Source organism: Erinaceus europaeus, chromosome 3 (assembly GCF_950295315.1).
Source record: "Erinaceus europaeus chromosome 3, mEriEur2.1, whole genome shotgun sequence".
NCBI classification, from domain to species: domain Eukaryota; kingdom Metazoa; phylum Chordata; class Mammalia; order Eulipotyphla; family Erinaceidae; genus Erinaceus; species Erinaceus europaeus.
In genome coordinates this window covers 22,841,877-22,854,684 of record NC_080164.1, presented here as the reverse complement: position 1 = coordinate 22,854,684, position 12,808 = coordinate 22,841,877, and the positions used below count along the sequence as shown (strand labels likewise).

The 12,808-nt window shown below is 45.2% G+C and overlaps 1 protein-coding gene across 16 annotated transcripts in view; it reads right to left on the bottom strand.

The window, feature by feature from the left end:
- Positions 1–641: 641 nt before the first annotated feature.
- LTBP1 (latent transforming growth factor beta binding protein 1) overlaps positions 642–12,808 on the bottom strand; it is a 304,975-nt gene continuing 292,808 nt past the window's right edge. For all 16 annotated transcript variants that reach the window (XM_060186845.1, XM_060186846.1, XM_060186848.1 and 13 more), the window contains 3 exons: positions 9,588–9,710; positions 4,173–4,322; positions 642–1,483 (listed from right to left, as the gene is read on the bottom strand). In XM_060186845.1, the coding sequence (XP_060042828.1) occupies positions 1,314–1,483; positions 4,173–4,322; positions 9,588–9,710 (443 nt within the window). In that variant the 3' untranslated portion in view covers positions 642–1,313. The remainder of the gene's footprint in view (positions 1,484–4,172; positions 4,323–9,587; positions 9,711–12,808) is intronic.

The following is a 12,808-nucleotide window of genomic DNA, read 5'->3' as shown; positions in this document are numbered from 1 at the left end:
AGGTGCTCTTCTGTTTAGACAGCCTCTGGCTGCTGAGAAAGTTCCAGGAGAAACTTAGAGGCTATAGAACCCACCCATGTTAATAGTTGGGAGGTCAAGGCTCTGGAAACAATTCATCAGCAGCTAGCAACTGAGCAGGGATTAGAGCTTGGTGTGGGCTGTTATTCTGTGACTATATCTGTACTTCTCCTCTAGGACTGTCAGAAGGGCTATTGGGCGAATGGTTTAAACAACAACAAAATTTTTTGTTGTTGTTTATGCAGTTGAGAGGTGGGCATTAAAAGATGTTATAGGACTGATTTCTTCTGAGGTCTTCCCTTGGCTTGTAGATGGCCATCTTCACCCTGTTCTCCTCTCCTGTCCCATTGGGTTAAAGCACACCCTGATGATCTCACTTAACCCTAGTCGCCTTGTTCAAACCCTTTATCCAAGTGCAGGCACATTCTGAAGAACTGTAGGTTACGGTTTCACTATTCAGTCTGTAACAGAACCTACAATGGAACACTAATAGAGACCACTGGTGAAAACAAAAAAAAAGGGAGAGGGAGATATAATCACCCTCAGGTAAATTTTTTTTTCTTAAAAAATGGTGATTTATTTTGACTTAACATACAATGGTAAATAAGTGTTGGAATCAAGTCTTTAAAACTTTTTTTTTTGGCTGGGCTTACTTTACAACCTTCCAATACAGATGTAAGCTCCTCAGTTATTCCATTTCAATGTCAGAAGGGGGAGTGGGGTACAATGATGGAGGCTGGCTAGCAGCTTGGCTAAGAGTGGACATTAGACAAGACACAAACGGTAAAGGACTTTGCTCCAAATGCATTGAAAAGCTTAGAAACATAGCCATTGCCTGCTCCACAGGACAGACAATTTGGATTTTCAAAATGTCCCAGACCAGGAATTGTGTCCCCTGGTGTAGCAACAGTTAAAAAATAAATCTGAAAGAACTGCACAATCAAAAAAAAAAAAAAGACATTACATAAAATATTTCCACCACGATTTAAATTTGATAAAGCAATAGTAAAAAAAAAAAAAAAATTAACAACATAATAATACAATCTTCTGTTTAAAATAATAGCACTGCTCCACCTCTCTCCCGCTGGGTCTCACATATGAACAGATGATATATACTGGGTCTCAGAGAAATGTCCTTTGGTCTGTCACACCACATGCTCTCCTGAGGACAGTCCGTCAGGGGTGGTTCCATATTGCCAACATTCTGGGTTCGGTGCAAGGTCAAGTATATGAACGTTTCTCTTCGCCTTCACACAGTGCAGAGTATATGGGTGTGGGCAACACTCAGGTTCCTCCTACTCCAGGTCACTGTCTTTGTCTGGGTTCAAGGGTGTGCAGTAGTTGGGCTTGTCTGAAGGAACATAGCCAGGCAGACAGAGACATTTGTAGGAGCCCTCGGTGTTGATGCACTTGGCATTCTTACAGAGCGACATCCGGTTGTTCAACTCGTCACACTCGTTCACATCTGCCACAAAGCCAAACACAAGTTAGTATCACTCCAGGATGGAAAGGAACCTTCAGCTTACCTGAGGGGCTGATGCAGTCTGCTCTCCTCCCTGTATTCTGTTTGCAAACACATGCAAGATAAACATGGCTTCTGAGATCACTGGCAAGGCCTTGGCATTTCTTTATTTCTGTCTCTGTTAATTTAACTTTTTTTTGGAATTGCCACCAGGGTTATTACTGAGATTCAGTGCTTGCAGAAAGAATCCACTCTTCCAGGATTGGGTGGTGGGACACCTAGTTGAACACACACAAGGTTTTGAGCCCCTGCTCCCCAGCTGCAGCAAAGCAGGTGTCTCTCTTCCCTATCAAATTAAATAAATATTCATATACTTAATATATGAATATTTATGAATAGTGGATTCATATGTATATATGAATCCACTATTTCTAGAAGTCATTCCCCTCCCCTTTGCTTTATTTGATAGGACATAGAGGGGCAGGTGGTCGGCTTGAACCCAGGTCCTTGTGCATGGTAAGGTGTGTTAGACTGGGTGTACCACTGTATGAACCCTCTCTGTTAATTTAACACAAACATTTTGGAGTCAAATCTCAAGAGGTGGAGGAACTATCCGACTTTATTCTTTTCCATGGTTGTGGACGTGCTGGGCATGTCAGAGACACTAGCTACATACAGCTGTACAAGTGCACTCTCTCAAGACTTCTCCTTAGAGTCAGAAAGGCTCTGACTCACTTGAAACACCTGTCATCACACCCAGGTTGTCTATTTTCCAGGTCACCACAGAACAAGGCTAACAGCAGTGAAGAGAGGGGACCGGGTGGTGGTGCACCTGTTACTATGTGCAAGGACCCTGGTTCAAGCCTCCCCACCTACTGGGGAGAAGCTGCACAAGCAGTGAAGCAACTATTGCAGGTATTTCACTGTCTCTCTCCTATCAAATAAAAAACAACTGAATTGGTGGGGCCAGGTGACAGCACAGCTGGTTAAGCACACACGTTACAATGCACAAGGACCCGGGTTCAAGCCCCTGGTCCCCACCTGTAGGGGGAAAACTTCACAAATGGTGAAGCAAGGCTGTAGGTGTCTCTCTGTCTCTTTCCCCTCTCTATCACCCCCTTTCCTCTCAATTTCTCTGTCTCTATGCAATAATAAATAAAAATATTATAAAAAAACAATTGAATTGGGGCAGGGAACAGAGGAGAAATACTGTTTAAGAGAAGGATTTTTTTTTTTGACTCCAGGGTTATCGCTCCTTGTGGCTATTTTTCCATTTTTGTTGTTAGATGGGGAAGATAGGGAGGGCAAGAAAAAGACATCTGCTTCACAGCTTGCGAAGCAATCCCCCATCCCCCTGCCCCGCAGGTGGCTCAAACTGGGATCCTTGCGCTGGTCCCTGTGCATCAATGCCTGGCCCTGTAAGACACTGGTCAGAGGAAAGAATAGAGGTATGTTTACTGTTCTTTTATAGATGTATTTGTGGGCCAGCTCAATAGCTCACCTGCATAATCCACTGCACAAAACCCAGGTTCAAGCCTGCCGCCCACTGCCCTGGAGGCACCTTTGCTGTTGCCTCTATCTGAAGAAGTTGGGTAGGAGTGGTGAGGCTCCTAGCCTCTGGTTTTTAAAACATATTTGGGTGAGAGCAAGAAACTGAACCCCCCCACCACCTCACCCTACTTAGAGTTTGCTTGTTTTGTCTTTGTTACTCTCATGTGCTGCCAGGATCCATACCAGGGCTTCAGGTATGTGTGCTATGCCACCTGGCTGGCCTATATCTGTGTCTGTTTTAAAAATAAGACGGAAGACAACACAGAGAGTGGGTCCTTAAGAATGTACTCAATGATCGCTGTATAGATCTTCTTTCTTTCAGACCTTCACACAGCCCCTCGTGCCAGGCACTCAGGGAAAAATGTTACTGGAGGGTAAATGACAGTCAGTCACTGGCCACATACTGGCCCTGCCTTCTTTGTGTGATATGACCGCTTCTAGGTCACAACAATGGAGAGTCCTCCAGTATCATGATTTGAACCTGGGCCAGCCTAGTGAGCTGTCTCTGGCACTGTGTGAACTTGTTTTTGCCATTGCTGGGCCTCACTGGTCTGAGTTGACTTTTTCAGATAGGGAGGAGGAGACAGGGAAAGATCACACATTACCAGATGACCTATCTAACCAGCCCTCTATGAATTTTTTTCTTCACATTTATTATAAAGATAGGTGTTGACTGTCTTCATTTTTCTTTATTTAATTTGATAGGGCAGAGAGAGGCACCTGCAACACTACTTCACCACTCATGAAACTTCCCTCTTGAAGGCAGGGGCCTTGAACCCAGATCCTTTAGAATGGCAAAGTGTATGTTTAACTGCCCGCCCACCTCTTTCAACTCATTTATTATGGGAAGGGGGAGATTTAGGAGAGACACCTGCAATACTGCCTCATTTGTGAAGTTTCCCTCTAGGTGGGGACCAGGTCCTTAGACGGTGTAACACGTGCACCACTATCAGGCCCCTGTGAATTCTTGAATGAGATAGCAACTTGATTTTTAAACACTGTGGTAACATACACAGAAGATGGGTGATAACTTGCGAGGGGCTCACCCTGTGGCATTAATGGATGCACACTCTCCACGGCCCAGCTCCTCCCCTGCCCACTGTACTGGTCAGAGACCCGCCCCCCGAAACATCCCTCTCACCAACACACGTCATCCTGGCCATGTCCAGGTGGTAGCCATCAAAGCAGTCGCAGGTGTAGCCCTCCTGCACTCGCACACAGCGGCCGTTCTCACAGCCGTTGAGGATACCACACTCCTCGGCCTGCAGCTCCTCAAAGCTGTTCAGAAAACCTGGGGGGGGGGGGGCGGAGGGAAGCATAACGGTTTACAGGACAGTTGTTGACACATGGGACACTTTCTCATCTCCCCACAATAGGGATCTGCAGAACACTCACACCAAACTTAGGTCCTTTCTCACCTGCTTTCCTTCCCTAGAGACCTTTGCTGTGGAGCAATAAACCCAGTCCAAGTTTTACTTCTCGTTTCTTAAGTTCTGCCAATGAGTTGAATCATCTCTTTTTTTCTCTTTTTGTTAAGCCATTTTTAAAAGTCCTAGGATTATTAGGCCCTGAGCTCTATTCCCAGAACCCTGAGGAAAAAACTACCAGGATATTAGGGTCCTGGTTCATCTTGTGAACATATTCCAGATGCTTTGAGCATTCAAAATGTATTGCTGAATACATCTGTCTTGAGAAGCATAAAAGGTTTAGAATGGGAGCCGGGTAGTGACATACCTGGCTAAGTGCATGTGTTACCATGCACAAGGACCTGGGTTCAAACCATTGGTCCTCACCTACAGGGGGAAAGCTTCATGAGTTGTGAAGCAGTACTGCAGGTGTCTGTCTCATCAAACTAAAGTTAAAAGACTAAGAATGGTGCACAGAGAAAGTAACTGAAATTCTGGTGTTCGATTTCAATCCCTGTAATTTTTGTCTATATTCCCTGAGTTTTCTGGAGGGTGGATGGCAAAAAATCATTCAGGACAGAAACAAAGGCATCTGCTGTTCCCAGAGTGGGATGCTCAGCAGGGAGAACCACAGGTGTCTGCCATGATGTGATAAGGCTGAATTCCCAGAGCAGAGAAGGCAGGTGAAAGAAGCCTCATAAAAGGTTCCTCAAGGAAGTTGGGTGGTAGAGTAGCAGGTTAAGTGCAAGGACTGGCTTAAGGATCCCAGTTTGAGCCCCCAGCTCCCCACCTGCAGGGGAGTCGCTTCACAGGCGGTGAAGCAGGTCTGCAGGTGTCTATCTTTCTCTCCCCCTCTGTCCTATCTAGCAACAATGACAACAATAATAAACAAGTGTAACACAAGGGAAAATAAATTAAAAAATAGAAAGGGTCCTCAAACATCTGATAACTGAGATAAGCACATCCTACTTGGGTTTAGAAAACCAAACATCCCCTTTTTTTTTAGCCAACAAAGCAGCTCTTGTTGAGCTCACTCAGAGGCAGAGGTTACTGATGTAAAAACAATGTAGCCTGGCAGCAAGAGTCTTGAGCTCTCTTTAGAGAAAGAAAAAGGCTTTATGTACATAGCCACAGTGACCCAAACACACTGCGGACGTGGCCTCTTGCCCCCTCTCCCAAAACCATGAAAATACAGAGTGCCAAATTGACCTTTGAGGCAATTCTCCAGTGGCACTGCAGGGGGCAGCAAGACACCCTTTAAAAAACTGAGTCATCGATTCATGCCTGACAGACCCTTTTAAACATTTTAAAGGGTGAAAAATATCATAGGCCATCAAGAATATGTCAGCAGCTCCCCAAATCCAGTTGGAGCAATACTTGAGAAAATAAAGTCTGCATCTAGGAAAATATTTTTAAATTCCACATACTATGGTTTGAATCCTCTTGACTGTACAGCAGGTCAGTCTGTTTTATTATTATAGAGACGAAAGCTTGAAGCTGCCACAGGACTCTCTTGAATGGTTGGTAAAGAACAGAGCTGGCCTGCTGTAAATAGTTTCACTGGAACATGTCCTCACCCACTCACTGCTGTGCCGCTAGGGGCTGCTTTGCGCACAGCTGCCAGGCCCAGTAAGACATAAAGTTAATCCCCACTCTAGGACAGTGGCCTTTTAGAAAAGTTACCTAAATTGTGGGCTGGGAGGCTGTATGTTGGATAGAACACTGGACTCTAAAGCATGAGGTCCCCAGTTCGAGCCCTGCCATCACATATGCCAGAGTGAAGCTCTGGTTCTTGTTCCTTTTCTCTCATAAATATATCTCTAAGTGACCTGACGACCATCAGTTATTGAAGACATTTTAAAAAATATTTTTATATTTATTTTCCTTTTTGTTGCCCTTGCTGTTTTTTATTGTTGTTGTAGTTATTACTGTTGTTGTTATTGATGTCATCATTGTTAGATAGGACAGAGAGGGGGAAAGAAAGATAGACACCTGCTTCACTGCCTGTGAAGCCACCCCCTGCAGGTGGGGAGCTGGGGGCTCGAACCAGCTTACGCTTTGCGCCACGTGCACTTAACCCGCTGCGCTACCGCACAACTCCCTGAAAATTTTTGATCTCAGACTTCCTTATCCTTGTTATTAGAATTCTTACCCTGCCTTCTGTTGGCAAAATATATGTTTTGCTTGTTCTTTGTCTACAAGGTGCATTCCTTTGACTAATTTACCATGAGGCCTGCATTTTGGGCTCTGTCCCATTATCACAGAACCCTGATCGAAGGGAAAGTCTGCATATTGCAGAGACTCCTGGACTGCCATAACCATTGCCCATAAGTCTGAATGTCTGGAGATGGTGCATGGGGTAACTGGAAAATACTCTGTATTTTATGACATCAAAATAATGGACCTGACATTATGGCACTTGGATAATGACTGTTTCAGGTACTGGTACCCTGATGTTTTCTCCCTTAGAAATGTACTCCGATCTTTGTCTGTGTAATATGTAACCACCTCTTTTGTCTGAACAATGTCATATAATGCATAAGTTTCACAAATATGCACTCCCTGAAGCTTGAGGTGAAGAGGCTGCCTCACTGGACACTATCCTAGCTAGGGATGCCGTACGTGTGTTCCCACCTGACCTCTGTTGTTGTTGCCAGGTGTCGGGCTGCACCACGGAGAAGAGAGAGAGAGAAGGTCTGGAGCAAGTGAGATACACGAATCTTTATTATAGGATGGGGGGGTGGCTCAGGCCACGTGGAGTCAGCCAACAATGGCCGTCCCCACTACCTCACCACGCAGAGAGAGAGAGAGAGAGAGAGAGAGAGAGGGAGCCGAGAGCCCAGAGAGAGCGAGGGGGGGTGAGGGGGCTTTTATTGGGCAATAACCAGGGGTGACGTGTAGGGGCAGGATTGGTTGAAGGGGGCACTGTGGGGCGTGGTAAAACCTGGGGGCGGAGACTGCATCAGAATAATTCCTCAGCATCAGACCTCTTGATCAACTGTATGGTGACTGGCTGTGATTACTTTCTCTCCACCCTGGACGCATCTAATCTCAGGGCCCTGACAACTGGCTAGGGTTCTCCGCCCGTGTATTCACCATAACCAGTGTTCGGCTCAATTTTCTTAAATAACCCAAAGATTATGGAGCAGACTGCTGGTGGTCCCTTTAGCTAGTGGACTTACAGAACAGAGCTACTGAGTGTACAGGCAGGTAAGAAAGTCTGCCTCTCCACCCAAGCAGATCATTTCTTCAGCAGAGCTAGTCAGTGCCTTTGCTGCAAGCCTGAAAGACCATCTCTCTAACTTTTATCACTGGGGCTCGGTGCTGCACTACAAATCCATTGCCATGGCCATTTTTTCCATTTTTATTGGATAGGACAGAGAGAAAGACAGACACCTGCAAACTTGCTTCACCGCTCATGAAGCAGACCCCCTGTAGATGGAGAGTGGGGGCTCCATCTCAGATCCTTGCACTTTGTATTGTGTGCACCACTACCCAACTCCCATTTCTCTAACTTTTAAGGGACTTTAAGGCCATTTCATTGCACCATCAAAGACAGCTACAATTCAACAACCTAAATATGAAACTGATGGGGTACTAACATGTCACCCCCCAACCCCAAAGATTCATTTTATTTATTGGAGGAGAAAGAGAGCCTCACTATGGCCCACATGATGCTGGGAATCAACCCTGGGACCTCATACTTGAGAGACTGGCAATTTATCCACTGTGCCACCTCCATGCTTCCTTTTTAATATGTGTAAGAGAGAGAGAGAGAGAGAGGGAGAGAGGGAGAGGGGGAGGGAGAGAAGGAAAGAAAATCTGACTCTTTTTTTTTTAAATCAAGGTTTTTTTTTTAAATATTTATTTTATTTATTTATTCCCTTTTTGTTGCCCTTGTTCTATTGTTGTAGTTATTGTTGCTGTTGTTGGATAGGACAGAGAGAAATGGAGAGAGGAGGGGAAGACAGAGAGGAGGAGAGAAAGATAGACACCTGCAGACCTGCTTCACCGCTTGTGAAGCATCTCCCCTGCAGGTGGGGAGCCGGGGTTCGAACCGGGATCCTTATGCCGGTCCTTGTGCTTTGCGCCATCTGCGCTTAACCCGCTGTGCTACAGCCCGACTCCCGAAAATCTGACTCTTAAAGCAGCTCCCGTGGAGCCAGGTGACAGCCAAGCTTGCTTTGTACCCAAGGAGAGAACAAGCTTCGCTGCCTTGTGCAATTACTGTGTTTCCCAAGCACAGACCTCCTGGTTGACAGGGACCCGTCTTGAAAAGCAGGTTATGACTCAGGACCCTCTGTCTTCCTGCTCTTGAACTGAGACTATGATTTCACTAATTTTTCAGCCTTCAGAGAACTGGCCTGAGTGGCTTCCTCCTCCTGGGTGCTGCTACAAGCCAGTCCCTGAGCTTCTGAATGGGACCAGCATCTGTGCACCTGCCAACTGACTAGGGACTCCAGGATAGGCTGACACATGCCATTCTTGCATTATGTTGACGAGTCTCCAAACTTCTGACCAGGTGAGAAATTTTCCTAATCTCCAGCTTTAAAATGCATACTCAGTTCTACTGGACACTGGTATTTTTTCTCCTATGAAAACTGATCATCTAATGGGTTTCCTAGAAAACCCTGGCACTCAAGCTAGACTAGCACTTACTGGGTAAAGATACTGTGTTCTCGGTGTCAGGTGGTGGCTAACCCACTAAGCGTACATGTTATGTGCAAGAATCTGGGTTCAACCCCTGCTCCCCACCTGCTAGGGGGCAAAGGGAAGATTCACAAGTGGTGAATTAGGTCCACAGGTGTCTCTCTCTTTCTATATCCCCTCCCTCTTATCAATTTCTCTGTTCTATCTAATTAAAAAAAAAAAGGAAAAATGCTGCGAGCAGTAGGTTCATACTGCTGGCACCGAGCCCCAGGGACTACCCATGTTCTTTATAGATGAGCCACCAGAACAGCAGCACCACCAGTGAGACAACCTGAACTTGCAGGAGAACTAGATGGTGGGGTCTCACCTGGAGCTGCAGGCTCAGCAGGTAGACACCCCCCCCCCCAAAAAAAAAAAACACAACCTATATCTCTAGCATGCTGGGAGCCACTGAGCTGAACAGCTCTACAGCGCTTCGGTCACCAACAGATGTCACTCACGGTCCTGGATGAAGTAGGGGTTGGTCTCTGGAGCATATTGCTCCTGGAAGTCCACCAAGGCGTCCCGTCCATATGGCTGCCGGCGTCCTGTCACAGGGATGTTACACAACTGGGCGTAGTCATCTGAGAGGGAGGCAACAAGAACAGAATGGTGAGGCGCCAACAGGGACCCCTCCAGGCACGGCCCCAGCCCCCTGCACAGCAGGATGAAGATTCTGAGTAGAGAAGCAAACATAGCAACTCAATGGTTGAGAGAGCAAGGAATGGAAAAAGCCAGGTAGGACCAGTCATGCCTTTATCATCCAGACATTCCAACCATATAACTTCACTCACATGGTGGAAACTCTAAACCAGCAAAGCCAAGCTCAGGTGATCAGGCAGCTGTGGTGGTGGGTAAAAGGGGCCAATACCACGGTGATGATGGTGTTGAATGGAAGGCAGTGGACCCTGGTCTGATTCGTTAAGGGAGGGAATCTAAAGCCAACGATCTAAACCAACTAAGGTGAAGAAAAAAATATGGAGCACACATTCTGCAGGTATAAAGCAATTGTTCTTAGAGCGAGGTGCTTTTTCTACTCACTGGAGAGAAAAAAGATGTTAAGACTTTTTTTCTTTTCCAGAGCACTGTGCAACTCTGGCTTATGGTGGTGCTGGGGATTGAACCTGGGACCTTTGGTGCCTCAGGTTTTTTTGCAGAATTATGCTATCCCCCCAGCCCTGAGAAAACAGAAATATCTGTTCTGATGATTAAAAAATGCCTGTCAGCTCCCATGTAAGTGGAAAAGCTGTGGACCAACCCACCCAGGCCCGGGTCCCAAGGAAGAGCACTGCAGCCTGGGTGAGCAAAGTGACAAAGACAGTAGTGGAGAACCTCTGATTTCTTGACAGACCCCCCGAATTACAATGCCTGTTATCTCTCTGCTGAACTGTTTTTCTTATTTACAAACAGCTATAATATACCAGACATGTCAGAATTCTTTGCTTTCTCTGTGGTTCTGTTTCTAGCCCCCATGGGTGTTTTGGTCATAGCAACTGGGGTTAACACAGTCATAAACAGACCTGCAGGCTGACATGTAGTCTGCCTTATCTGTGATATCCCTGAACTATGCTTACATCCTTGGAGTAAGGTCAGGATTTGTAGAGAGAGATCTTCCAATTATACCAGCCTTTAACATGCTGATGTCTATATGCACACGTACCCAATAAATAGAGGGGCAAGGCAGCTTGAGAGAGGAGACAATCACACATGTACGTCATGTGTCTGCCACTCCATTAAACCTCTTTTCTCTCACTACTAATGGTGTAAGGAAGTTTATTTCTCAGCCCTGAGATGCAAATGAAACTCTGTTTGTGGGCATCTAGAGAACCCCAGCACATGTGGTTTTCTGATAGTGAGGAACTGATTGATAGCAGCCACACTGGCTCAGTCCTTAAGATGCATTCATTCAATAATAACAACGATCACCTGAGAACACAACAAGAAATGGAATACTTTGGGAACCCACCAAGTCACAGGTGAGTGCAAACACATGTGGCTCATGAACAGGGGGGGCCTAAGGAGAGCTTCCCGGGGCTGAAAGCCCATATCTACTTGAGAGTGACTAGTAACAGCCCGGCAGTTTGCCAGTTGAGGCACCACCTCTGGTCTGAATTTTATCAACAAATAGACTGCTTTCAGGAGGACTGAATCCCCTAAGCCTCACCAAATGCCACTTACTGTCCCTCGGAAGCTGGAGCAACAGCAGGGAGGCCTTGTGCTAACATCAGGGGTAAAGATCTGATTGGGAAAGTCAGGAGAAGACATACATTCCCTGAAAAGTGAAAGCTGAAAGTGGGGCTGTATAGTGGCAGCTTTTCCACATTGTTCTTCTAATGTATTTGGAGACACACTGAATAATTGCCTCAGAACCCACAAAGCACAAACAGGATTTATTTAGAAACTCACAGGGCCAAGGAGTGCTGCTCAGCTTGGCACTGGCTACTGTCAGAGAAGCAGAATTGGACCTGGGGAGTCTTCCCCACCCTGTTTTGTCTCTAGGTTAGGAGTGAGTAATTAAGCTAAAAATATCTACTTATAGAGTTAAGAAGCCCGCTGGCTCCCATAGCCTACAGGAAAGATAAAGAGCAATAGAGGGTTTAGCAGCCACTGTGCTACACTTCAAGGATTGAGACAACATTGAAACAACTGTTAATTTCCACAACTGTGAACTCTTTAAGTACTTTACTTAGACACAAGTCAATCCAGGCAAGTGTGATTAGTGGATTGAATAGTACTGAGAGAATGCATAACACACCATATACAATGGTTAAGCAAGTAGAAACATTGAACAAATGAACGAGGACAAAAGTCCCACAAAGATAGAAGCACATAAGAATGAGGACAACATCCAAACACTAATTGAGTCATTACTCATAGTTGTGAGGAAAGAGTTTAAAAGTAGTATCATCAGAAATGGGGAAAGAGCGAAAGAAAACACTGTCTTGAGGTAATTAGAGAGCTGAAAGCTTAAATAGCTGAGCTACAGAAAACAACAAAGGGGAGAAAGAATAGAATGAGGCATAAAATAGGGTTAGCAAGAGACCTCAAAAAAGAGATTAAGAGATGCTGAAAACAACAACAGAGACATATGGGATGACTTCAAAAGAAGTAATATATGCATTATTGGATAGCCAGAGGATGAAACAGAGGGAAGCGAAGAAAGCATTTTACAGGACATAATAGCTGAGCACTTTCCTAGTCTAGACAACATAAAAGTTCAAGAAGCTCAGAGGGCCCCAAACTGAATTAAGCCAGACTTAAAAACAAGACACATCATATTTAGAATGAAAAGGAATAAGGATAAAGAAAGGATCCTGAAGGCTGCAAGAGAAAAACAAAGAGTCAATTACAGAGGAAAACCCATAAGATAATCAGCAGACTTCTCCACACAAACACTAAAGGCCAGAAGAGAATGACAAGATATATATTGAGTGCTCAATGAGAAAGACTTTCAATCAAGACTATTTTATCCTGCCAGGCTGTCATTCGGACTAGATGGAGGCATAAAAACCTTCTGAGACAAGCAACAGTTGAAGGAATCAACTATCACCAAGCCTGCCCTGCAAGAAGTTCTGAAAGGTCACCTATAAACAATCGATCACTACAAACATGCCATATGTCAGGACACTCTAAAATTTTAGAATAATGGCATTAAAATATCTTCAATCTATAATATCAATAA